General features: G+C 46.5%; 1 protein-coding gene across 1 annotated transcript in view; it reads right to left on the bottom strand.

Annotated features, from left to right (window-relative positions):
• Positions 1-27,959, bottom strand: part of LOC308127520 (gamma-aminobutyric acid receptor subunit gamma-3-like) — a 75,832-nt gene that overhangs the window by 3,110 nt on the left and 44,763 nt on the right. Inside the window, exons 5-9 of the mRNA XM_080492625.1 lie at positions 27,724-27,855; positions 25,574-25,656; positions 18,491-18,628; positions 12,192-12,344; positions 2,937-3,133 (exon numbers count right to left, since the gene is read on the bottom strand). Of these exons, the coding sequence (XP_080348751.1) occupies positions 2,937-3,133; positions 12,192-12,344; positions 18,491-18,628; positions 25,574-25,656; positions 27,724-27,855 (703 nt within the window). The remainder of the gene's footprint in view (positions 1-2,936; positions 3,134-12,191; positions 12,345-18,490; positions 18,629-25,573; positions 25,657-27,723; positions 27,856-27,959) is intronic.

The following is a 27,959-nucleotide window of genomic DNA, read 5'->3' as shown; positions in this document are numbered from 1 at the left end:
TAAAGGAAGACTAAATCATCACAAAAGGACTCAAAACAAACATAAAAGGAGACTAAACCTTCAACAATGATACAAAACAAACAAAGGAAACTAAAGAGAAACAAAAAGACTCAAACATTAAAGGAGACTAAAGAGAAACAAAAAGACTAAAACATTAAAGGAGACTAAAGAGAAACAAAAAGACTAAAACATTAAAGGAGACTAAAGAGAAACAAAAAGACTAAAACATTAAAGGAGACTAAAGAGAAACAAAAAGACTAAAACAAAGAAGACTAAAGAGAAACAAAAAGACAAAAACATTAAAGGAGACTAAAGAGAAACAAAAAGACTAAAACATTAAAGGAGACTAAAGAGAAACAAAAAGACTAAAACATTAAAGGAGACTAAAGAGAAACAAAAAGACTAAAACATTAAAGGAAACTAAAGAGAAACAAAAAGACTAAAACATGAAAGGAGACTAAAGAGAAACAAAAAGACTAAAACATTAAAGGAGACTAAACAGAAACAAAAAGACTAAAACATTAAAGGAGACTAAAGAGAAAAAAAAGACTAAACAGTCATTAAAGGAGACTAAAACATTAAAGGAGACTAAATCATTACAAAAGGACTCAAAACAAACATAAAAGGAGACTAAACCTTCAACAATGATACAAAACAAACATTAAAGGAAACTAAAGAGAAACAAAAAGACTAAAACATTAAAGGAGACTAAAGAGAAACAAAAAAACAAAACAGCCATTAAAGGAGACTAAACCATCACAGAATGACAGATTTCTCCTCCTTCTGCTCCACCTGTTCTGAGGCGTTCGAGACGGGAGCCATGATGGTGCCCCCCGGGTTGCCACGGCAACCACAAACCTTTCCCAAAGTGATGTTGAGCCCCAATTAGTTTCGATTTCACCGGCTTGTCATTACGAATACCGTGGCGGCGCACACCGGGAACATGTTTTTTACGGTGGATTTATGCGCCTCCATACTGAACCTCTCTGGTCTTTGCAGTCGAGCCCTTTTTATCTCCACATTTTTTATTCCTTTATTTTTTTTTTTTCCCCTCCTGTCGTCGCTCCGTTTCGCTTTGTGGCTGCTTTTTCGCGTCAATATCCGTCACGCCGGGTGTCACTTCCAGCCCCTTCTGTGGTCATCCTGTGTCTCTGGAGTCTATTTTTTATCACCTTGTGGTTGTTTTGTTGTCACTTAGCATCTTACGAAGCATTTCTTCCTGGTCATTTTCTCTCTAATTGCGGTGCTTTGTGTGCTTTCCCTTCCACGTGTCTTCTCTTTACTGCCGTTTTGTTTGTCCTCCTGGGTGGGTTGATGTCTTTTCGCTCATGTTGCGACGCTTTCTTGGTCCCTCTCCGTTTTTTTTTTCCTTCATGTCTCCGCGGCCGATTTGTGAAAAAGTTTGTGCCATTTCGTTCTCCAATTTCCGCCTTTCTGCGGTCGTACCGTTCATCTTTTTTATCACTTTGAGCAAATCGTTGTGTATTTTGTGAGGTACGCCGTCTTTTTTTTTTTGCCACTTTCCCTTTCTGTTTGTATTCACGTCTCCAGGCGGTGACATTGTGAAAATCTTGCAGTCAGACTTCTAGAAATGATTGAGATTCTTAAAATTTTTTTAATAAAAATTTCACCCAGTTTCATCTTTTTCCACTATGGTCCTTGTGAACGTTTCAAGGTTTCCCACCGACGGTGGCGTCGAAAAAGTGCTTGCTCCGACTCACCGAGAGCGTTAAATGAGAGGCCGAGACCCCGATCACGACAACGTTTTGAGCGACAGATGAAATCTGGGAGACGCACTTGTAAAAACAAAAATGCCAGGGGGCCCGTGAAGGTACCCTGGGGGAACGCCACTCACAGAAACCGGAGCCTTTCTTCCTTCGGCGGATTTCATCGGAATTTTCGGCAAGTGAGGGATGTCGGCAGTTTTCTAATGAGACCATCGGGCGTGACTGAACACTTGTTGATTTAATGAGCATGTGCGAAAGAACTATTTACTTTTGGCCATGGTGCTCATGCGCAGTAGCAGCGATTTCACAAAAGTTGCGTTTGACCTGTTTACATTGAGACGGAGTGTTTTTTTTTTCAAATAGTTGAATTTTCCCTGGAGAAGGAGCGTTTTCAAAAAGTCGCGTTTCCCCCTATTTCCACTGAGACGGAATCGGAACATTTTCAAAAAGTCGCGTTCCCCCCTATTTCCATTGAGACGGAATCGGAACATTTTCAAAAAGTCGCGTTTCCCCCTATTTCCATTGAGACGGAATCGGAACAATTTCAGAAAGTTTTGTTTTAAAAAAAATAGTGGTCAGAATGTTTTCAAAGGTTGCGTTTTTCACTGTTTCAATGGAAACTCAATCGGAGCGTTTTCAAAATAATGGTCAGGACGTTTTCAAAAGTTGCATTTCCCACTGTTTCCATGGAAACTCAATCGGAGCGTTTTCAAAATAATGGTCAGGACGTTTTCAAAAGTTGCATTTCCCACTGTTTACATGGAAACTCAATCGGAGCGTTTTCAAAATAATGGTCAAGACGTTTTCAAAAGTTGCATTTCCCACTGTTTACATGGAAACTCAATCGGAGCGTTTTCAAAATAATGGTCAAGACGTTTTCAAAAGTTGCATTTTCCACTGTTTCCATGGAAACTCAATCGGAGCGTTGTCAAAATAATAGTCAGGACGTTTTCAAAAGTTGCATTTTCCACTGTTTCCATGGCGATGGAGCCAGAGCGTTTCAAAAATAATTGCGTTCCCCCCCCCCCGTTTCGGTGGAGACGGAGTCGGAACGTTTTCAAAAGCAGCTTTTTCCATCATTTCCACGGAGACGGAGCAACTGAGGTTTCACCTTCTCCCTCGCAGACGAGGCGTAGAACCGGCCCTGAGGAGGAAGAAGAAGAAGAAGAAGAAGAACCGGGGGACGTTGACGAGAGGCCGTCCACTCACCATCCTCTGCGTCTTGGGCGGCGGTCGGGGCACGCTGTAGGAGCAGTAGTTGAGCATGGCGTACTCGATCATGGCGGCGAAGACGAAGAGGAAGCAGACGGTGACGAACAGGTCCATGGCCGTCACGTAGGAGACCCTCGGGAGCGAGTTCCGCGCCACCGTGCTCAGCGTGGTCATGGTCAGCACCGTGGTGATACCTGGGGGGGAAAACGGAGAGAGGAGCCGCAGTGACGGCGTGATGAATCGCCGGTCAGCGGCGGGGGTCACCCATGTGGACGTCGGCGATTATGTAACACGCGGGGCGGGGGAGGGGGGGGGGGGGGGGGTTATTAATCAGCATTAATAATGCACACGGAGGGGGGTATTCTGGGTGGATGCATCAATCCAGAATGATGTGTGGAGTAGCGGAACGAAAAAAAAAAAGGAAAAGTCTGATGAAGCAATGTGTCGGGAATCCATTTCACTGGGCTAAGCGCCTCCGCCGCGCGGCGGAATTCCGCGACCAACCCCGGACGACGGACCTCATGACTGAAACATGACTCGGCTCGGAAGTGGTCGGCGCGGCCGTAATCGAGGCGACGCCCGCAAACCGCCGGGCGTAATGAATTCAAATGAGTTGGAAAAATCTCCGGAGCGGATTCCATTTGCCTACATTGCGGGTCAAGAGTGAAAGTAAATCAGAGAAACGTGTTGAGTTCCATCATTTTTCTATGAGTTAACATGGGAATATTTCAAGATAAGAGTGCATACATGGATTGGATATAGATTATTTACACATATATAGAATAGCATAAATCGATTTTTTTTTGTATGTATCTGTATTGTGTGTGTAACATGGATTTATTTTAGAAAATCATGTAAAATCTTATAAAAAATTCGAATATTATTATAAATCCGATTGTAAATAAGACGTGAAATCAGTAAGCGACAAAAACCAATAATTCCATGAATTATTTCAACATAAACTATAAATATAATGACGCAAATTTTTATCCAACTTTAAATCACATAATTAAATAATTCAAATAAAACGATGCGTTATTCTCACATATCTTTAGATGAGATGAAATCAATTACAAGATATAAAGTAATTCCTTTAAATTCATATGTTTGTTTTATATGTGAAATGTTCCCGACTTAATTCAAAATCAAATGACACGTGACGTGATTTCAAGACATTTTTGACCGGCGGATTTGATGCAGTTTCAGGCAATTCGTGCGGAAACTTTGAGAGTAAATCCTCGCCCCTCCCCCCCCCCCCCCCCCGTCTTAAAGGGGCAGGCGCAAGAATACGCAGGCACCTGTGGTGCCGTGCGAGCGCCACGGTAACGCCGCGGAGTCTCGGCTCCAGGAATCTGCGAGGGACAAATCCGGTGTTTGTTTAGTCGGCGGCTGCGAATCCTGACAGCCATCATACAAAATCCAGATGTTTGCCCGCAGGATTAAAAATAAAAACAAACAAACATCGGTGGCTTTTCGGAGACCTCTTTGAGCCGCGAAAATCCATAAAAAAACAGCGGCGGGTTTTTTGGGGTTTCGCCTCGGCCTCTCTTGGATGTTGGTGTGAGCGCGACAGGCTGTATTTTCCTGAATGCAAAAAAAAAAAAAAAAAGATACAACCAGCGAGCTGTGAAACCGAGTGAGGCCACTTCATTAAACGTACATGAGCTGGAGACATGGAATTATTGAGATCCAGTAAAATAGAGCCATGATAATACTTCAATTTAAACTTAAAAAAAAAATAAATAAATACTATTGAAATAGACTCCAACCTCATCATTTTAATAGTGTAAAATACAGTGAAATGTCCAAAACAGAGCGTTAAAAAAAAAATAAATCGTACTTTTTTTAAATGAATTTTTTTATTAAAATGGCCAAAAAGAGGTAAAATAGCTTCAAATGTCCAAAAAAAAGTTTTTAAAAAATGTCTAAATTGGAGGGAAAACAGCTTAAAATGTCAAAAAAAAAAAGAGTCTAAAATGGGAAAAAAAACAGCTTTCAAATCCGTATGTATATATATATATAAGGGATTTTAAAGAAATTAAAATGTCTATAATAGGAAATAATAGCTTAAAATTTCCCAAAAAAAGGCTTTAAAAAAAGTCTATAACGGGGAAGAATGGCTTTGAATATCCCAAAGTACACAACAGCTTAAAAAACTGTTAAAATTGTCCCCCAAAAATGCTGAAATAGACCGTTGAAACCTCGAAACTGAGCTAAATAAGAGACAGTTTATGTTTCAAATATCAAAACGAGAGATGAAACATTCAGAGCTGCATCAGCCTCCATTTATAAAGGTTAAACGTGTTGCATTATGGGGGTTTTCCCGGTGCAATTGGAGGTTAATGCCAAATCGTCGCAAAGAATAAAAGCACTTTGTGCAGATTGTGCCCAAAAATGTCATACTAATGAAAGAAGAGGACGATTTGGACCAACGAAGGGCCATTTAAATGAGTCAAATCTATTTCTAGGGAAATACAGTGTTGCTACTATGAAATATTCAGGCCACATGAATTCATTTTGGTTATTTTGTCAGAAAGTAGGCGATGAACATCTTGTACCCGGCAGCTCTTCAATATTTCTCCGTGATTGGTGACGATGATAAGAAGCTTACAAAGCGAGGGAGTCTTCTCTGTGTGTGTGTGTGTGTGTGTGTGTGTGTGTGTGTGTGTGTGTGTGTGTGTGTGTGTGTGTGTGTGTGTGTGTGTGTGTGTGTGTGTGTGTATATCGACTTGTACACGAGGACAAAGCTTCATCTCTCTGCTGTCTGGGAGTTTTTCAATTGTCCACATGTCATGAACGATCTCAGGAGTTATGAGAAGAACAGAGTATTTATCTTTATACAACACAGGCTGGATATAGTGTGAATATTTTCTCTGTGGCTACAACAGATATATGTAATTTCTTTCCCATCTGCTAAAAATACTATTGCATTGTGTTGTCTCGTCATTAGTTTCAGAGTTCACACACCAGCGACGCTACATGCTACATGCTAAAGAGTTTCGGGACTCGCGCACCAGTGATGCTACATGCTATACGCTAGTTTCAATAGTCCCACAGCGATGCGACATGCTACATATCATATGTGTACAGAGTATAAATTAGGCTTAATGGCATTTAATAAGTACTCGCATCGACAGTCGGTATCGACAAGTAGCCAAAGGCAAGTACTCTTATCAGCTAAATGTTAGTACTTGCATCGGTACTCGGTATCGGCAAGCGGTTAAAGGTGAACACTCGTATCGGTACTCGGTATCGGCAAGTGGTTAAAGGTGAACACTCGTATCGGTACTCGGTATCGACAAGTGGTAAAGGTGAACACTTGTATCGGTACTCGGTATCGGCAAGTGGTTAAAGGTGAGCACTCGTATCAGTACTCGGCATCGGCAAGTGGTTAAAGGTGCACACTCGTATCGGTACTCGGTATCGGCAAGTGGTTAAAGGTGCACACTCGTATCGGTACTCGGTATCGGCAAGTGGTTAAAGGTGCACACTCGTATCAGTACTCGGTATCGGCAAGTGGTTAAATTTTAGCACTCGTAGCAGAACCCGGTATTGGCAAGTAGCTAAAGGTTAGTATTGCTATCGGTACTCTTAATCGTCAAGTCGCTAAAGGTCAGTACTCATATTTGTACTCAGTATCACCAAGTAGCTAAAGGTTAGTACTGCTATCGCTACTCTGTATCGATTCAAATCTAGTATCGTATCGAGATTCGGTATCAACAAGTAGTTAGTTGACATCCAGTTTCCCCCGCTGCGGGAATCGGCCTCCATATTTGTTGGGTGGAGACGTCCCCCCCCTGAGGCGGAGTACGACTTCCCCACCAGACGGCCTCTGGAGAGGCGACGCTCTCATCAGTCCGCTTGTCTTCTAATGACATTGGCGTTTTTGCCGGAAACCGGGCCGCAACACTTTCTTCCGCCTCTGCGGCGGAAAAAAAACCACACAACAACAAAAAAACGACCATTACGATTGGCGGCGCGTCCACCTTGCGAAATCGTAAGAGTGGCCGTTACCGGCGTCGATATCGGTGCAAGTATTCTCATTAGAGGTAAGTGTTGATTGTGCCGTCGGGGGAAGTGAGTCCCGTGGCGTGTCGAAAAGGACAACACGGTGTTCGCTTTTGTTGAAATAAAATCAATTCTTCCAAAGAGAGATGAACCCAGTGACAGTGATGCCCAGTGGGGGCATCGATATCCACTGCTGTGACACACACACACACACACACACACACACACACACACACACTGCTCCTAAGTTCACCATCTTTTCTCTCTCTCTCTCTCTCTCTCTCTCTCTCTCCGTTCCTCCCGCTCTCTTTCATCCTCGTCTCCGCCGCGTCTTTCATGGCACTGTTTTCGCCGGTGGTTTCCATAGAGACGAGTTGCTCCCGTCTATTTCCAGCTCCCTCCTCTGGTCTGCCGCTCGTCTAGACTTTCTCATTAGATTTAAGCGCCCAACGAGGTAAATGAACGACTCCTGATGCCTTGGCGCTCCTGATTCCATCCCGGGCCCGCGCTCCGACATGCACTGCGTTCTTCCTGCTTTGTTTATATTCATATATATATATATATTTATATTTTCTTTTAATCACCAGCTACCCGCTGGTTCGCCGTTTCAAATCAAGGCCGCGAGCTTTCCCCCCGCACGGTGTGATTCCTTCTGCAGGATCTGTAGCGACACGACGACGAGAAAGAACGAGTCCCCTGCCTGTGCACGTGATTTGTACTTTTTTTTTTTTTTTTTTATCCTTATTATTTTATGAAGCTGTCTCCTACACGTCTCGTTGTGCCTGGGTGTTGCCACGGTATGTTACCGGATATCAGCGGCTGACCTTTGTTTGTGTGTCTGTGGGGGTGTGGGGAGGGGGGGGGGGGGGGGGGGGGTGGAGCAGGTGGAACGGGGGCTATAAATAGTGGCGAGGGGGACCGGTCAAGGATCAGTGTCCCCGGGGGTCAGGACAGTACCTGGGTTTTCACCGTGACAATACATAATGTTACAATACCATCCAATAAAATATTGAATATTTGGTCAAAGGAAAATTCAGTATTAAAAACTAAATTATTCAAGTAACGAGATACAAATCTATATAGAGAGATTGCGACGCAACAGCTTCGATACGAAACAAACCAAAACAAAAGGAAACTCAATTTATCCAGAAGAAAAAAACGACAAAACGAACCACGGAGCCTATTTAGCCGAGGCGGGCGAAATCGCTAAAGGCCTGCAATGCATCGGCGTGCAAGCCTTTGGAATTCGTAAGCTCATCTGCGTGCTGTCGCGGTAACGCCGCTGCCGCTGCGTCGCTAAGGAACGCCAAGCGACCGTGGCGGACGTGAATGCGTGCTGTCCTGACGAGTCCAAGTGGAATTTAGAGGAGCCAATCAGGAATCAAACCCTATATAGTGTCATCAAGGGTTTAGCCAATCTCAATCAAGGTAGGCTCCTCCCTTAAACTCCTCCCACAATTACGCAGCTCTGCTTTGGCACATGGCGCCACGAGGGGAAGTACTTCCCCCTCCTCTTCCCATAGATGGGCGCGTGTGGGCGGAGCCAGTCCAGCTCACACAAGACACGGCAGATTCTGAATGGCGCTCCAATATTCAAGTGACTGGAAATCAAGGAGAAGCTGGATTTGGGGGAAATAAACTTTGAATACGACATTTTTAAACCAACATTTGAAAAAGAAAGAAGTATAAATAAAAAGCTCCGGGCTCTGAGCTTCCGGAGAATTTTTCCACACAAATTGATTCCGGAGCCGACGACCTCCTCCTCGGCTTGTTTGTTGACGCTAATCACGCCGGTGTTTTCAAATTAATATGCCAGTGATTGAGGTTAAAATGCTGCACATGGCAACCTCGCTCTAATATGATTAAAGGTGGCTCCACACTCCCCCCCCCCCCCCCCCCCCCCACCACCACCACCCCCACCACCCCTCACTTACCGACACGTCTCGGGCGTGTAATCAGTCGGATGGCCCTCCACCAGACCCTCCTGACCGGAGAGACACTCGGGACTAAACGGCCCCCGAGGGGGAGGCTCCTCCTGATTCGCGCCGCCGCTTTGAGAAGGGCCGCGCGCTGGGCTACCTCGCGGCGGACTCGGAGCCCGTTCCCCACGCCTCATTGTCGATTCCACGGTACCTCCGGAAGGGGACCGGCGACCGCCGCTCGACAAGCTTCCGTGTGACACGCGTTCCTTCTTGTTGTTGTTTTTTTAATCGAAAGAAACGAGCTTCTGTTGCGTTTGCGGCCCGCCAGTACGCAATATTTTGCAGTGGACAAACCCCGACCGTGATGTTGAGGAATATTTATTTTGGTGGAAATACTAAATCCGTCCACGGAGGATCTTGGCGGGTATTTGAAACCGTCCGCCCGAAAACGTCAGTGTCAGCTGGTTGAGCGAGATGCCGAAAATGCTGATATTACGGTGACGGATCCTTCTCGCGGTGGCTTGGATTTACGACGCCCCTCCCCCGACGGGACCCAGTCGGGGGAAAATAGCGTGACATTGATGAAGAGTCGTCTACGGGAGGAAGGAGGGGGGATGGGAGGGGGGCGCTAAATGGATGGTTCCAACAACACATGGGAAACCGCGAGGGACGTGTTTAAATTCACTTCCTTACGACGCTCAATAAGAAGAGCTTTATATATGGCGTCCAGGAGCCCAACCTCCACCTCCTCGCTGCCCCTACAGGCCTGCAACCCCGTAGCAATTCTACACCTTGACATGTAATGTGCTATTTTCATTATGCGTGTTCTATTTGTTCTATTTCTATTCTGCCATCCCCCTATAACCTGTTGGTTTGGTGCAGAGCAGGCACATGACACCACACTTGACTTTTGACCTAATTATTAATTAGATTAATTAATAATTTTTTTAATTAAATTAAGCCCGTCTAAAATATGTATGTTACATTTTAGATATTCTTTTATGTCTAATTATGTGAACTCGTGGCAATTCGCATTAAAAAGTCCAATTCTCCCCATGTTGCCTCCGTCGTGATTGCTCCGGCCACCAGAGGGAGCTATAAATCTTGAGTCTGTGGCTTTGATGCAAAAAGCCACATTTTGTAATGGAGTCCTGTTTCGCTTTTCAGCAGGAAAACTCATTTCCACCATTCCGGAGCATTTTTTTTTTCCCCCCCGCAGCCGGAGGCAGGAATCTGGGAACCTGGACACGCAGCGCCTAAGGTGTCGTGATAACGCGTCTCCCCGACGCGCCTTGAGGTGCGACAATAAGTGACAGTGTGCTTTATCCCGAATAACGTCGCGTTGAGAGATATCGCCGACAACCCGGCAGGTTCAATTTAAGCAGCTCGGCGTCCTCGCCTCCTGACTCGGGGTGGTTTCGTCTCCCGGCAGCAGCCCCCCCCCACCCCCACCCCCAACCCCCGGTATCTCTGTCAGGATCCGTCCGAGCCGTGGAGAGATTGCAGGTCTAATGGGAATCAACCGGAGCCGAGGCCCGGCGCTCCGGCTCCCCCAGCCTGCTGCCATCCTGCCGGGAGAGGAGTGGAGCCGAGTGACAGCTCTTTGGAAGACGCCACCTGGAACCTGTTAGCAGCTCGTCAACTGCCGCCGCGCGTTTGGAGCGTCAGCGTCAACCTCCCCGTACGTCGTCCGGCTTGATCCTTCGCTTCGCAGCTCCCCCTCCGCCGTAGGCCCGGGCTGTTTACCGTGTTCTCTGCATGCGGCGCATGAAAGATACATGAGTAATGTAACCTGTGCGGCGCAGATTAAATAGTAAAAACCACGGTGCTCCAGCTCGACTGCAATGGAAACCCGGAATCGGCTTGATCGCCGACGTCTGGACGCTTGAAGGGGGTGGGGGGTGGGGGGGAGCTCGGTTTAGAACCATCCGCTGGAGTAATAACAGCGGCTTATTCTTGAATTGGATGCAACGCAGGAGGACTTTTTTGTTTTGACCGTCAGGGAAGTTTTCTTTTCCCTCGCACTCGATAACGAACGGGGACCGAGAGAAGTCCAATATAACTTCTTTATTACTGCAGAGACGTTTCCAGATGACCCTCTGTGATATTGGCTGACCGGCAGGCCGACGAAGGGCAGGAGGGACCGAGTGGAATCAAAGTACCACCCGGTCGCTTCGGCTGTGACAGCCGGGGGCGAAGGCGGCGGCTGCAGGTTGGGGGGGGGGGGGGGGGGGGGGGGGAGTCGATTCCGGCGCTTTAGGGCCCTTTCACATTGGTATAGTCCCGGGATTTGGTTCACTTGGGAGGGAGGGGGAGCTGAGAATTTTCACGCCTTCACGTGGTTCAGGTGGCGTTCACACTCGGAGACCAAACCGCCTGGAAAAGGTCACGCAATTACCACAGCTGCTGGTTTGGGGGCGCTGTCGCCCGAAACAAACACCGGACCAGAGAGGGAGTGAAGAAGAAACACGGCTCACTGATCGGTCCCGATGTTTTTCGGGCTCCAGAGCGCAGAAGACGACGTGAAGTCCCGCCGAGGACGCTATTTAGACGCCCCGGTCAGCACCGGGGGTTGCCAGTTGTGACTCACTGTTTTCAGCCAAAACAACGTAAAGCCCGATGAAAACCGGCCCGAATGGAAATCATGTTCAAACCCTCAAACTGATGAAGAAATGTATCCAACTATTGAACCACACACACACTGTACATCTGCAAAATTTCAACTTGTCCACTGAGATTTTATTTCTATTTTATTTTTAAGACCCTCGATGAAACTGAAATGGAAGGTTTCTGTGAATGTTTGTACAGCGTGACCCGGGGTCAGGGTGGTTTTCAAGAAATGAAAGGGAACAGCCCCCCACCCCACCCCTCCCACCAAAAAAAAGAGACGGTCGTGAACTCCTCAAAACACTTACCTCCAAAATCTCAACCCGTCCGCCAACATCGCCGTCCCCATCCACAGGAAATCAAATGAACTAATGGCGGGCATGCAAAGCAGGTGTCAAGTCATGCAAAAGAAAATAAAGGATCAACAACACAAAACAGCAAAGGACGGGGAGGGAAACAAGGACGCATTCAAAGTTCGACAGAAAAATCTAGAACGTAAACAGAGGTGTGAACGCTTGAGAGACGAGGTTAGAATGTCCCAATCGAAAAAGAGATCATTGCCTTGGGCGACCAAGGCGTCCAACTCTTAAACTGAAAGGAAATTGTATAAAAGGCGGCTTAAATAAATCGAGGCTATGGCCCGCCGCTCGCATTCATAATCCAAGAAAAGGACAGAGCCCGCGGAGGATTACGGGGCGTGATTCGGCTGCGTTACCTAGGGCCGTCCTGGCGGGGGTGGCGTCGCTCTTGATCCAGAAGGAGACCCAGGAGAGGACCACGGTCAGGATGCAGGGGATGTAGGTCTGGATGGTGAAGTAGCCCATCCGCCGGCTGAGGTCGAAGTAAACCGTCATCAGCACGTAGTCGCCTGATCGAGACGACGGAGAACAGGAGGAAACCGGAGATCTGTTATGAATAGAATCGGAGCCGGGAAGTACGACTGCGCTTTGATGGAGAGCGCAAAGACAACGTCCTCGAACGCTCGCAAGCAAGACGCGACTTTAGCAATGTCATGCGAACGCTCGAGTCAAGACTTTTTTTTTTTTGGTATTTTGGTTTATATCGGAGTTTCGCAAAGTTTCCCTGGCTGACAGTTTTTTTGGTGCAGTTTTCAATACTTCCCCTGTATAATTCTGGTTCAATACACCAAAATTCTTTACGCCAATAAAAATAAACTTTCTTTCAGGATTCTCGCCATTAATAGAAATATTAAAAAAAAACGCAGCCCCCCCCCAATCCTGGCACACAGTTTTTCAAAGCGACCCCCTTTTTGAGCCTTAAAGTGGCTCTTTAAATCTCATCATTATGTAAGGTGGCCCTGCTTTGTTGCAAACCGAGACTCGTAAACTACAGATCCCCGTCCCCGAGGATCCCGAGCGTCGCTCTGGCTCATGAGTAATTAAAAAGGTCGGAATACGCAGCCACCGGCGAGATCACGCAGCGCACTCCAACTTCATTGCCACCGGCACAGGAGATCGCCGAGCGCAGGCTCGACATCCCCTTCAGTCCGCGCCTCATTAAAAGGGGAGCCGAGATGTTTGTGAATTCAATTTTGGATATCGACAAATGAAATCTAGGTGAAGCACTTTGCAAAAACCAAAAAAAAAAAAAAAACCGCCAGGGGCACCGTGACGAGACCCTGGGGAACGCCACTCACAGAATGAGGGCTCCCTCTCATCTGAATCCATTAGGGCGAATGAGTGATGTCGGCTCAGTTTTTGTAATGAGACCATCAGATGTGTCTGAAGACCCGAGGACGTCAAGTAAACTTCAGCAAAGGCGAGAAAGTCGATAAACTTCACAGAAAGTGTCAGATGTTGTTTTTTTTTATTATTAGTCATGCACGACATCAAGAAAAGAGTTAAGTTCACTCTCTGATGGCTTGAATTGGATTTTTGGCAGCGTGTAATGAGAAGGCCGACAGACGGAGGGGAGGACGACAAGGACAAGACGAGTGAAGAAAGGAGATCAATGAACTTTTGAGCACAAAGCACTTTTTTTTTTTTTCATTAATTCTGTGTCTGAGTGTATTTTATGTGAAAGGGAGTATTTAAGATGGATGGATGGATGGATGGATGGATGGATGGATGGATGGATGGATGGACCAATTAATCATTGAATGAATGGATGGATGGATGGATGGATGAATGGATGGAAGGATGGACGGACGGACGGACGGACGGACGGACCAATTAATCATTGAATGGATGGATGGATGGATGGATGGATGAATGGATGGAAGGATGGACGGACGGACGGACGGACGGACGGACGGACCAATTAATCATTGAATGAATGGATGGATGGATGGATGGATGGATGGATGAATGGATGGAAGGATGGACGGACGGACGGACGGACGGACGGACGGACGGACGGACCAATTAATCATTGAATGGATGGATGGATGGATGGATGAATGGATGGAAGGATGGACGGACCAATTAATCATTGAATGGATGAATGGATGGATGAATGGATGGACGGACGGACGGACGGACGGACCAATTAATCATTGAATGGATGGATGGATGGATGGATGAATGGATGGAAGGATGGACGGACCAATTAATCATTGAATGGATGGATGGATGGATGGATGAATGGATGGACGGACGGACGGACGGACGGACGGACCAATTAATCATTGAATGGATGGATGGATGGATGGATGGGCCAATGAAACAATGGATGGATGGATGGATGGATGGATGATGGATGGATGGATGGATGGATGGATGGATGGATGGATGGATGGATGGATGGATGGATGTACAAAATCCATATAAGGTGACGACTCAGAAGAATGAGATCATTTCATTCCCGCCAGCAGACAATCGTCCGTGTCTTTAAAAGACGACGGGAGCCCGGAACACAGAGACTCTTTTCCCTCGGAGTGAGAGTCACAGTAGCAGCGTGAGGACGAGGACAAGGACGAGGGCTGAAGAGGACGCAACGTATTCGACTGCGTCTCTTAACAGGCGGATGTTTGTTCTCACAGGCGGCAGCCGACGGCTTACGTTCGAGATCCGGAGCGGGGCGGCGGCCGTCCGTCGCCCTTGGCGAAGTTCCCGCGCGCCGAGAGGGGGGGACGCTATACTTGAAACACGTTTGAGAATCTGCCGCCACTGAAGACACCCCGCGTTGAAAACACCGTAAGAGTGAATCCAAAAAAAAAAAAAAAAAGGAGAGGAGCTTTCGTCCGGATCGTCTCGCTCGCCAGCGGCGAGTCTCCACAACGGTTACATAATCCATCGTTTGCACCAATTACTGGTCAATTGGTGCAAATTCATGCCATAATATTCTTCCTGTAAAAACGAGCGTTGAATGGCTGAACGGAGACGGAACGGCGCTGGAATCCAAAACAAACAAAAAAAAAAACACTGATTCCTCCTCGGAATGTTTCCCGTTGGACATTTTGAAAGAGTGCGGCTTTTATTGAAAAAGTCCTCAGGGTGAAATACAGCAAGTTCACCTTTCGTTTTGCAGCATTGCAACAAAGCGAAAATCTGGCCTGGTGAGCGACCGGGGCGCCCCCTTGTGGGTGGCGAGGACTCAAAACGTTGCCTGATAGTTTTTTTTGTTCCCGAGAGGGGGTGAGATCGGCGCCTCGAGTCCCTCTAATTGTGGAAACGGAGTCAGATCGTGTAATTCGAGGGATTTTAAGGGGCTTTAATCTCTCCACACACAGTTATTACTTCTCCCTGCACCCACTAAAGCGGCGCATTTGGGCTTATGAGGAGTGGGATTAAAAACAACAGTTGGATTATTCTCCTTTTCCAGGTTGTTTGTCGACAGAGCAACTGAATTAGATGATTTTAACGTGAAAATTCCGGGCTTCATCCCAGAGTCCAGGACGACTCCGCTTTTAGGCCAGCAGTGCATTCTTTCATGCCCCCCCCCCCCAATATAAGTAGTTTTCTTTAACCCACAAACACCGAATACATGAATAAAATAGTTGCGCTTGAGTAGGGTTTGTGAAATTTGTTAAATTGCATGTTTTTTTTTTTTTCCTACCCGGCGTCTGGAAGCCTGTTTTGTTCCCTTTGATCGGCGCATTTAACTTAAAACGTGCGCTTGGAAATATGCAAATAGTTTTGACTCGCTGTAGTTCCAGTCCTGTGAAATTCCTTAAATCTGACGCCGAATCGAAGCTTCTCATTCGGAAACGGAAAAATGACATTTTAGATGTGTAATAACTCAATTCGACTGATTGATGCACTAGATTGACGCATTTCATGAGAAAAGAATCTTTTTTTTTTTTTTTTATAAATTTGTTCCAGTTAAGTCATAGTTTTGGTTCTCTCCTTTGCAAATAGCAAATGTTGAGGAGAAAAGTACTACAATTCAAATAATGTGGTACTTTTTGACTCCTATTTTTCATAGAAGGCAATTTTATTGCAAATAATGAAGTCAAAAAACGACAATCGGTCCGACAATTTGTTGAATTTCAGCAAAAAATACGACTAAAAAAAGGATGACAATCTGGAAATTTCAGCATCTCTTTTGGAAATATGAATTACTGCAGAGTATAACTCGTCATAAGACGTCATATGGGAAGTTCATTCGTCAATTATTGCACCTGATTGATGTATAAATGTAAAAAAAAACAGTAAAGTGTTCCAAATAGTTACGGTACTTTATGGAAAATAGTCGATTGTATAATATGAGGGTGATAAAAAGTCATTTATAGGGGGTGAAATACAATTTATTTGATCAAGTTGCGTATTACTATGTTTCCATGGAGACGGAGACCGAGTCAGAGCGTGATCAAAAAGTTGCTTTTTGTTCCGTTTCCAAGGAGATGCGGTCGGAGCGTTTTTAAAAAGTTGCGTTTGACTCCTTTGCCATTGAGACGGAAAAAGCATCTTTAATACATTTCCACGAAGACCGAGTCAGCATTTTTGAAAAGTTACCCCCCCCCCCTCCTCCTGTTTCCACGAAGACGAAGTTCAGAACAATTTCAAAAATGGATCCTGAATCGGAAGAGGTCCATCTTGGGAGCCATATTCGAAAAGTTGCGTTTTCCGTCTCCGAGCTCTCACGCCCAAAACGCTACGAAACGTTTGCATTTTTTTTTTTTTTTTTTTTTTTTTTCTTGAAAACGTCACGCTAATGGCGACCTAAAGTTTTGACGGTTTAGTGTCGAAAAATTGTTACCTCCATTTGGTCAGCGTGCCAAAAAGTGCTCCGGCGGATATTTACTCCCGTTACTTTGTTTGTGGGAAGAGATCCGAGATCTGACCGCCGCGGTCGGACGCTCGCTGGAAAAAAAACAAAACAAAACAAAACAAAACAAAAAAAACGTGCATTTTGATGCGACGGCGCTCGAGCGCCGGCTAACGAGCGCTATCGGAGGAGCCTTACGCGAGAACGCGGCGGCTCATTAGACGGCGGAGCGTTGTGAGCCCGGGCGTGTGCGATGTGTGTGATTTCCAGCTGTTCCTCCAGAGACCGCAGACGCTTTCCAGGCTGGCGCGTGGGGGTGGGGGGTGGGGGGGGGGGGGGGGGGACACAGGAGAAATATCGAGGCTGGACATGTGACGGGAAAGAAAAAGACGGAGCGTCGGCGGCGTTTCTCCGGCGGGACGGCAGGAAAGGGCATGATGGAGGCTTTTGGGGAATTGTGCGGAACAAAGAGGCGGCGTGCTTTGGGATTCCTCGACGACGGATGTGCGGGTGTGGCGTCCCCCCCCCCCCCCCCCGGTGACGCCGCGGCCGTGGGATCTGTCCACTCCGGCGCTCATTAAAAACGTCCCGACGCCTCATGTGTTTGTGAAGGGATGGAGGAGAGAGAGAGAGAGAGAGACACAACGAAAGAGAGAGAGAGAGAGAGAGAAGGAAGTGGATTTTCAAAGTTACCACGTTGCCACGATGTGAATTAATGATAGGTATTTTTAGCCGGGGATCTAATCATCACGCGTGTGGAGATTGGAGCTCAAGCCAGGCGAAACGGTGTGGGGGGGGGGGGGAAGAAAAGAACGAAGGAGGTAATAAATGAGAAAACAGCTCATTTTCCTGAACAGCGTGAGGTGGATGTGTAGGTTCTAGGAGCTCGGCGGAAAATGAGTCCCGCCTGCGTTTCCACGATGCAGCGGGAAGGTAAAGACGAGGTCGTCTCACGACCACAACAGTGGCGGACTTCGTGCTCCAGGTGGCGCTGCGGAAGCTACTGGCAGGAGGAGCTCGCAGGGGCGTAGACCTATGTAACCCAGAGTTATATAGAAGTCTATGAGCAGGAGTCTACGTCCATACTTCTGTGTGCTCTTCGTCTTCTGTGTTTTCAGTGTATTTGGCAAGTCACAGCGCCCCTCAAGGCCTGGCATATGTACTACATGCCCTTTGGCACGGGGTTTCATAACGACGTGTGGACAGAATTTTTTTGGGTGTAGAAAAATAAGAATAATAAAGTTTTGTATGCTGGTATCCCCGGTAACTTTATGGGTTTTTAAAGGAACAGGCAAAAATAAGCCTTGGCTTCAACCGTCATGGCTGCTCCTCCTCCATTTTTATTATTATTTTTTTTACTTTATTTTCCAACATTAAAAATGCCTCTGGATGTCGCCGGAACAAGTTGTAATTACCCGCACTTGTTGCCCCAGAGGCCACGGCCATGCAAACTTACATTAGGCAAGTCAGACCACACGGGGCCAGAGGAAAAACCGCCCCGAAAGCACCGGCAGAAGGAGCGGGGAGCAAAAGGAGTGAATAATTTAACTTCCTTTTTAATCTTTAAACTCGGTGATTAATGTCAGCGGAAAAACCTATTCCCCCCCCCTTTTTTTCACCCGAAGGGAATACTTATGAGCTTTGAGCTTGTAATTATATGATTACATTTATAGGCAGGGTGTTAATGTTAACCTGTGGAAAGCTCGGGAGGGGGGCACCGGGGGGCGGGGGGGAAGTGGCTCGAGAGGCCGGAGCTCGTTTTCGCCGTCCTCGTCATTTGCCGGGAACATTTGACCCCCCTCACCCCCTCCCCCACCCCGACACCGGGGACTCCGCGTCACTCACCCGCGGTGGTCGTGAGCACGTCCGTGGAGTTCCTCAGCCCCATGAAGTCGAATTGGTAAAGCCTCCAGTACTTCTGGTCCGACGTCTCCACCGAGTTCCGCTTCCACTTGTACACGATCTCGTCTCTCGGGTAGCCGTCTGGGTGGTGGGGGGTGGGGGGGTAGGGCAAGAGGAAAAAGTATTTTTTTTTTTGTTGTATGCATGATTTATACCCGAGTAATGCATGATTTATATGCGTTTATAAAGTAGTTTTTCTTTGGCAACCCAGTGGACTGCAAAGTTATGTTTGCTGGGGAATATGTCTTCTTGTTGTGCAACAAAAACATGACCTGACCTTCTTTATCTTTCCAGAAGGCCCCTGAAGGTTTTGTCAAGGTGTCAGCCGCCTACATTTCAGCAACAGGTCTGGGAGGTCTTGGGTCAGATTTGTTTCCTCCACCGATGCCAATTTGGAGGCTATAACGACTTCGCAGTGACTCAAACAGACCACTAGGGGGAAACGCGACTATGATCACAATCTAGTCAGCCCATTCCCTCATCCTGAACAATTAAAACTATACTTCTTGGACAGAAATCAACCTCGTGGCGGTTTTTGTCTGGTGGTGACCACAGGATTCAGGAGCTCGACGAGTATCAGGAGGTCTCCGAGCCGCAGTGTTTTGAATTAACTGGTTTCCCTGTCAACTGTTGACCGGCTTCCCCCCGGTGTCCGTTTTTCACAGCAGATGTTAAAAACCCGACCGAAATCCATATCTGTCCTGGCGACAACACCGTTCTGCTAATGGCTGCTGGCAGAAGTCACCAGTTAACAGGGGCACCAGTAAAACCGACACACTGGACAGTGAAGGACAGCTGGACAATACACATTTTGTAAGATTATTGACAAATATATAGGATTTAATTTAATATTTCAGCTGATTTCTCTACTTACTCTATCGATACCTCATCAAGAGCCCCCATCGTGGAGATATTCATCTCATTTGCACAACTTTGCCACAACATTGAGGCCATCTACCCGCCGACCACCAACGTTCAGTCACCGTTCATACGAGGCAATGTGGGTAAAGTGCCTTGCCCAAGGACACAACAACAATGACTTGGATAGAGCTGGAGGGTTTACGACAGGTGAGCTATTTTGATATTGCGACTTGTCGAGAGTGACGATCGTCACGGACCAATCAGGAGACGGTTGTTGCTCCTCCTTCGGAACCCGTACCGATGTGCTAGGTACCCTCAAAAATGGTAACGGTCGGGTACGGTACTCTTTGAGACCGGACCAAACCGCCGGGAAAATGTCATGTAATTACAACAGCTGCTGGTTTGGGGGCGCTGTCTCCCGAAACAAACGCTGACCGGAGAGGAAGTAAATAAGAATTATGGCTCATTGATTGGTCGGGACTGAAACCAGCAGTCGCCTAATGGTTAGCCACAAACAACCACGATATCTAGGCTTCAGACCAGATATCAATGAGAGTCTTCCTCACTACTTCTTCATCTCTACTCCCAACTTTTTCTTTCTGGGTCTGCTTCTTCCGATTCCCGCGGTTTCGCTTCGTTTGTCTACTACCCAGAATGCATTGTGCGCCACGTGACGTCCACAAGATAGTTTTGTAAAAGACGCGAGACCGAGGAATTCAAGGGGACCAGAGAGATCTCTCGTCAGGTCCGGTTGAGAGTTCGTGGGCGTTTTTCACGTCGCCCGAAATCTAATATCTATATTCCCGATAAACAAAGCGCTTCTCAACTTTCCTCCTTCTTTAGAGTCTTTTATGAACCCTTTATTTTCCATATATACGTCAGGATTTCAAACCCAGATCCTGGCTGGGGGCGGCGCTTTAATCTCCGGCAAGAAAACGCGTCGGGGGAAATTGGATTTCTGCGGGAGCTCGTACGTCAACAGCGGCGGTGTCTCCCTGTTGGAGAAAAAAAATAAAAATATATATATTAGGGATGTCCCGATCAGATCGGTAGATATCGGGTCGGCAAATCCAGCCGATCACCCCGCCGATCTAAAAAAAAAAAAGAAAAAGAAAAAAACTTGGTCTGCAACGTCCCCTAATAACGACAACAACCACGGACTAGACGCTCCGGTCGAGCTGCAGAAGCTAGAAGCAGGCGGCGCGGGGCCATAGACCTATAAAACTAGAGTTAGATACAGTGGTTTATGTGTTTATGTGCAGAAGTCTACTTCTAAAGTTCTATGTGGTCTGTCTTCTTCTGCTTGGTTATTGTGTTTGGTGAGTCACAGCGCCCCTAGAGGCCTGGCATGTGTACTACATGCCCTGAAGCCTCGTGTTGAGCCGTGTTCATAGTGAGGTGTGGACGGTGTTTTGGGAGAAGGCCAGGGAGTAAAAAGATCGTTTTTTTGTCGTGTGGATGTGCCCTCAGTTTACAACAACAGCTAAAGAGAAAGAGAAGAATTTTGATTCAATAAGTGAGTTTTACAATCATTTCTAGCTAAACGAAGCTTCTGCCAATAGTGCTTTTAGCTTCAGACATCTTAGTCGCTCCAAAAATAGACTATTGAGTACATTTGCAACAGCAATGTGAGTATCGGATCTGCAACAGCAATGTGAGTATCGGATCGGGAAAGTATCGGTATCGGCCGATACTCAATTCTGAAAAATCGGATCGGTATCGGGGGCAAAAAAGGGTGATCGGGACATCCCTACTATATATATATATATATATATATATATTAAAGCTCGGGAGTGAAAAGAAAATGAGTGACGGCAGTAATGAACCGGCCTTGTAGTGGGAACCAGACTAATCATGCAAATGTTCTCATTCCCGGGGACAGCCACGATAACCAGGAGGACTTTGGCTCCGTTTCTCTTTTCTCACACTAATACAGTTGGCAAACGTTATTGCCGTCATATTTCTCTTGGTGTTATTTGCTCAATTATGTTTACTACCCATTGTGTCAGCGGCGCATTTTCATAGCAACAAAAATGTTTTTAAAAGCCCCCTGAAGCAACATGTTCCCTCGCACTGGTATAAATCCCCCCCCCCCCCCCCCCCCCCCTCCCCACCCCACCGCGGCCTTGGCTCCGACAGTCTTCCGGACTATCCTCCAAATGGAGAAGACGAGGCGTGCCCACGCCGGCCATATTCCCCCGTAAACAAGTCCAGTTTGGATGAAATGTGAGATTCGAGGAAGGACCCGTTTTTGAAAATGGGCGTAGGAGGTCGTTTTTCTCCCTTTTTAGATTTGGAAACTTGTTCAAAAGTTGCAAAGTGACACAGATTCAGAACCTCCGATGATTGACCGTTCATGAGCCCCCCGTGAAGAGCGCCGCGGCCGTTCCCCTTTTTTCGGAGCCGAGCGAAGCCGGAATTGCTGATTGCATCTTTAAATGCATGAACGGCCTGTTTTTAGCGGCGGGTTGTTGGCCACACCGACGATAACGCTGACCTCGGTCAGGCCTGGAAGGTCGGCTCCCTTTGTTCCGCGAGCTAGCTCACGATGACTCGGCATAAAAGTAAAGAGACGCGTCAGATATCTCTGCTACCGGCTCTTTGTCTCCCGTTTGTTTCTGGAGACTCTGCATTCATTGGCAACGGAGGATGGACCCCGGTGATGAACCGTACGGTCAATCCTCTGGACTCGACCGGCAACATTTTCCCCAACTTCCTGCTGTCAATCACAGCCGGCGTCACGTCAAGTAAACATGGCCGCTCCTATTTAATTGCATGCGCTGTTGAAGCGGCAGTAATGTGCCACTATGGCGGCGGGCTGATTGCAGCATGCCTCCCACGTGGCGTGATTGCCGAGGGCCTCGCAATCATACGTGATCCTTTTTTTAACTGCGGATTGAGCGAGTGGCGAGAGAAAGCGGAACGATACGGGAAAAAAAAAAAAAAAAAAAAAAAGCATGTTTGAAAAGCGTGTATTATATGGACCCGCCGTGAGAATTCCTGAGACATTAGCAAGGCCACTGGCAAATCCGTGAGGTTTAGAACGTTTCATCTGGATAAACGACGTGGATGGCGGGCTCGACGGGGAAGCAGCGGGGAGCTGTGACCAGTTACAGGGAGGCATTAGCAGCCCCCGGGCGTCGGGGCGCGAGGAGCGCGTTTGCACTAACTGCCGGGGCCGGCGTGAGCCGAGTGCCTCTCGCCATGCCTCCTCCGCCGCGGCTTCATTTTGCGGGACCATCTGCTGCGGAATATGCCCGTTTGCTGGGCGGGCAAGCGAAGCAGACGGCGACGGCCTGAGAGAGAGAGAGAGAGAGAGAGACGCTCGGCCGGTTTCCGTGGCGGCGGCTGCACGGCGGAGGCTGATGGGGAGCCTCGCAGTGCATGAGCGGCTCGGCGGAGACGCGTGCGAAACAAGGGGGAGTGGCGGCAGATTCTCAGATATGAACATCTGAGCATGCTCAGATGGGTCCGAAGGCGCTACGAGACGTTGCCCTTTTGAGTTGCTTCATGTAACATCATCCCGAGTGATCACAGTCTGAGCCTTAGCAGAGCAAGACCATTGGAATGCAAGGAATTATTATTAATATTATTATTATTATTATTATAGCCCAAGTCTGAGCAGAGCTGAGCAAGGCCCTATTATATTCTATTTTTATTATTATTAGGGTCCAAACCAGAGTAGAGCAAGCCCCTATTGGTATAATATTTTTTTTATAATAATAATAAAAATAATAATAGTAATAAAAATAATAAAATAGTAATAATAAAAATAAATAAATAAATAAATAAATAAATAACATAACAATAACAATTATTATCTTTTACAACAACTTTAACAACAAAACATGTTGTCCCAATCAGTATTATAAAAAAAAAAAAAAAAAAAAATAATAATAATAATAATAATAATAATAATAATAATAATAATGACATTAACAACAACAACAACAATAATAATAATAACAATAATTATTAGCTGAAACGACTCAATTGACGGTGTAAACATGTGGGAACTTTGGTGAAAAAGGACCCATGGCAGAAGCGGTGAACCTTCTGAAGTCCTAAAATTTGCCCACGTCCATACAACATGGCTTCCTGATGAAATCGTATCACAATGATCTCAAAGGGGGCGTGGCCGTGGCGCTCCAGTGAACATCTGACGGTTTTTCCCATGAAACAGGAAGTGATGCGGAACCCGCTTGACGCCGCTTGCGGCTTTAATTTCCGGCTGCTCCTTAATTACCCGCAACGGATCGGAGAATCTGAATAAAGCGGAGCGTGCGATCGGCTTCCGCCACAACACGGCGGATTTATTGAAGGAGCCGGCCGCTCTTTCAGCGGGATTATCGACCCGGTCGCTCTCGCCGAGCGAGAGGCGACATAATGGGAACTCCACTCGTGATCAATAGCTCGTTCACTCTCAACGACGCCACTGTAACATCCGCTCCGGAGTCCGCGGATGCAGAGCGGAGGTGTGATGACGGCGGCTGACTAATGCCGCCGTCGGGTAATGGATCTTCATTTGTATCAGCTGGTCGGGTCTCGGCGAGGAAGCGTCGGAATGACCTGTCGCGCCAAAACAAATGGCGGACCGGGCGCGCACTGATTTGATCGTTTCTGACCAGGAAGGACATCGTGGGGAAATACTTTCCCTATTTTGACAGGATATGTTCAAAATATTCTCATTATTTCTATTTCTGGTTGAGAGACTTCTGCTTTAGGCTCCGCCTCCTGACTCCACGAGACCAATTCCATTTCTTTAGAATGAAAGAGCAACTTTTTTAACACTTCCACAAGGGTCTCATTGGTCCAAAAACGTTGTATTAAAAGTTAATTACCCCAAATCTAACTTCTTTTTTTACTTTCTTCACTTCTGTGGCGTCATTCCAGGTATGGGGACGATTAATACGGTGGGAAAACTATTAGAAAGTGAATTTTGCATCATATGAGCCTTTTAAAAATGATGACATTTCTTATGTTGTCCATTGATTAACTAATATAGTCTAAGTAATCCAAGTATTTCTCCTCAGTATGGAAGAAAAAAATATTTTAATGTTATTTTCATACTTTTGTCTGCTCCAAATAATCTATGTCACCATTCTACGCAACTTATAAATAGAGCTTAAAAAATAAAACGGGACAAAATACCTCGAGCCGCCTCTCTTTTTGTGTGTCTTGCCTCCCTACATTGCATCTGTCGTACCCGAGGTGTCCACAAGAGGTCACCCTCGGGCCTTAAGTTTTCCTTCCTGGAAAGGTTTTGCTTTGACATGAGGTTGACATGTTTCAGAAAAGTAGCTTTTTACTCCGTTTCCATGGAGACAGAGCATTTGCAAAAAGTTACATTTTCCCTTGTTTCCATGAAGACGGAGCGTTTTTCAAAAAGTTTCCCTATACCCCGTTTCCACAGACATGGACCATTTTAAAAAAAAGGGCATTTTTACTAATTTCCACAGAGAAGAGGAGCGTTTTCCAAAATATTTTCCCCTGATTCCATGGAGACGGAGTCAGAGCGTTTTAATGAAAAAATGCATTTCCATTGAGAAATGTTTTCAAAAACATGTGCCCCCCCCTGCCCCCCATTTCCATTGAGATTTCAAAAAGTTGTCTTTCCTTAAGTTTCCAAGATGACATAGTTGCAGCCTATTCGAAAAGTTTCTTCCCCCCTATTTCCATGGAAAAGGACCATTTTCAAAAAGTTGCATTTCCATGGAGAAAGAGTGTTTTCAACAAGTTGCCTTTCCTCACATTTCCACGACAACAAAGTAGACGCATATTCGAAAAGCTGTTTCCCCTTTGTTGTCAAAAAGTTGCATTAACACCGCTTTCCATAGAGACAGAATTGGAGTGTTTTCGAAAACTTGCGACTTCCCCCCCATCTCTATGTAGACGGAGCATTTTCTAAAAGTTGCATTTCCCCCTGTTCCCGCCACGACGGAGTTTTCTTTCTTTTCTAAAAGTTTCCCCTTGGGAGCCATTCTTCAGCGTCTCCCAGCACCGGGATCGCGTGAACCGACTCGAAACACCCGGAGCCCCTCCCACACACCGATATAAGCTCCTCCCACCGGTCTCACTAAAACCCGCCTCTTCAAAAATTCCACTTTCAAACCTTTGCATGTGACCTTTTGCATGTGTGCGTCGTGTCATTTCTGGGATATTTACAGCTGGAGAAGACGAGCGGACAGGAGTGTTCGTCCATCGGGAAATTGTGGAGCTGCAGCTGGCATTCTGCGTTGATGGTCATCCTGTCGAGAGAGAGAGAGAGAGAGAGAGAGAGAGAGAGAGAGAGAGAGAGAGAGAGAGAGAGAGAGAGAGAGATAAACAGCGTCTCTATGGACTCGGCCACTCTTAACCAGATGGTGCGCGATGGCGCTCGGCTGATGTGCGGCATCCCTCAGAGTGACAGAGCCGTTTCATCATCGGTGTCAGACGTGTTTTTCACGCTCATGCAGAGCGGGTCAGAGCCCGGAGACGTCTGAGCCTTTTGGACTCACTGGGCATGTCGGTGCAACAGACGCTCCGGCAACGGCGAGAGTGAGATTTGATTTAACGCCCCAAAAAAAAAAAAGAGAGAGAGAGAGAGAGAGAGAGAATGGGCTCCTCCTTTGGCAATTTCGATGAAATATAACACTAAAACTGGACACGATGGCGAGTACATGGACAGACGACCAAGTTATAACGTGCGACTGTCAAAATAAAAGTACCAAGTCTCAGCAGAGTATGGACCAAATACGGTTCTGATCGGCTCTACTGAGCATGTGCAGAACAACTGTTTACTATAGCCAGGTAGCAGCGTTTTTGGAAAAGTTGCGCTTTCCTCCGTTTCCGCGGAGGTGGAGTCAGATCGTTTTATAAAAAGTCGATTCTTACCCCGTTTCAATGGAAACGGACCATTTCAGAAAATGGGTGTCCCCCCCCCCCGTTTCCATGAAGCATTTTCAAAAAGTTGCGTTTCCAACCATCTCTATGGAGGCAGCGTGTTTTAAAAAAAGATGCGTTTCACCCCCCATTTCCACGGAGACTGAGTCAGAGGATTTTCAAAAAGGTCCACTTTGGGAGCCATTTTCAAAAAGTTGCATTTTCAGCAGCGTTGTCATGCAAACCCCCCCCGAAATACTATCAAAGTGCGTTTTTCACTTGGAAACGTTGTCGCGTAAACAGGGTCTTGAACCAGTGTTTATGGCTGCAGCCTCCAGACCACACAGGTTGCATTGTGGGTAATGACTTGTATATCTGCCGGTATTCACACAGGTGCACTCGTCTCGTAAACGTGAACACCGGCTGAAAAAATTTTAAAAGGACCTGTCCACTGAGTGTGTTGTTTTATTTATTTTTTTTCTGCGCACACACACACACACACACACACACACACACACACACACACACACACACACACACACACACACACACACACACACACACACACACACACACACACACACACACACACACACACACACACACACACACACACACACACACACACACACACACACACAGAAGCCGTCGGAGCCAAATGAACAGAAAGACGACACGTTGACACTTTGCTTTTAATCTCGCCGTGCCAGAGGCGAATCACGGCTCTGTACTAAAGTCTCACAAAAACAGATTTTTATCTTTAACGCCGTGGGGGGACACCGGACTGACTGATTTAAAATAAACGCCGACCGGTTTTCTTTTCTTTTTGTGTGTGTGGAAATAAATCAAATAATATCTTTTCCAAGATTTGAGCATTTTGGGGGGAAAAAAAGTGACACTGTCGCTTTAAATATCTCATGATACCCTTGTGTTTATTTAAATATGGGCAAACAAAACACTATTTGATAACGTGTACGTTTCAAGTGAAAACGTCGTTTTTGTGTTTTAGAAAAGTTTGAGTAACGGTGTCCGTTTCTATGGAAACAACAGAAATGATGTAGTAGCATGTTGGGCCACTAGTGGGTGCTGTTGTTTGTTTATGTAATGAAACGATGCGCGCACACACACGGGAAGAAAACAATCCTCTATAAACAAAAACGTAGGGGAGAGCACGCCATGTCGCTATTATTTATCGAGTGAGCATGTGCAGAGCAACTATTTACCGCGGCGCGCTTGCGCAGTAGCAGCGTTTCAAAAAAAGCTTTCCCACGTGTCCACTGAGACGCAGCGTCTTCTTTGGTGTATTTCTGTGGCGGAGTTACAGTATGGACTACAAATATGTACTACGACAAAGACAAAATGGCAAAAAAAAATAAATAATTGCTCATCGAGCTAAAATTGCTCAGAAAAATCGTTACAAATGACGAAAAAACAAAATGGCCGAGGCCTCTTACCTCAGCGTGTAAAGTATTTTCCCGTTGTTCCAGATCCGGAGCAGCTGATTGGGCGTCGTTATCCAGTGAGAGTCGGCGTTCTTGGAGTTCCTGAAGATGGTGTCCGGGAGCCAGATCAGGCCGACCATATTGCTGCGCCAGAAGAAGGAAGAGAGAGATTACGGTGGAAGATTCCACCAGGAATTCTCCCACGGATTCCCGAGAGAGACGGGAAAACTGCGGTTCTCTTGGAAAAA

The sequence above is a fragment of the Lipophrys pholis genome (assembly GCF_963383615.2).
Source record: "Lipophrys pholis genome assembly, chromosome: 23".
NCBI classification, from domain to species: Eukaryota; Metazoa; Chordata; class Actinopteri; order Blenniiformes; family Blenniidae; genus Lipophrys; species Lipophrys pholis.
Note: the sequence above shows the minus strand (reverse complement) of the source record. Positions and strands in the feature narration are given on the sequence as shown.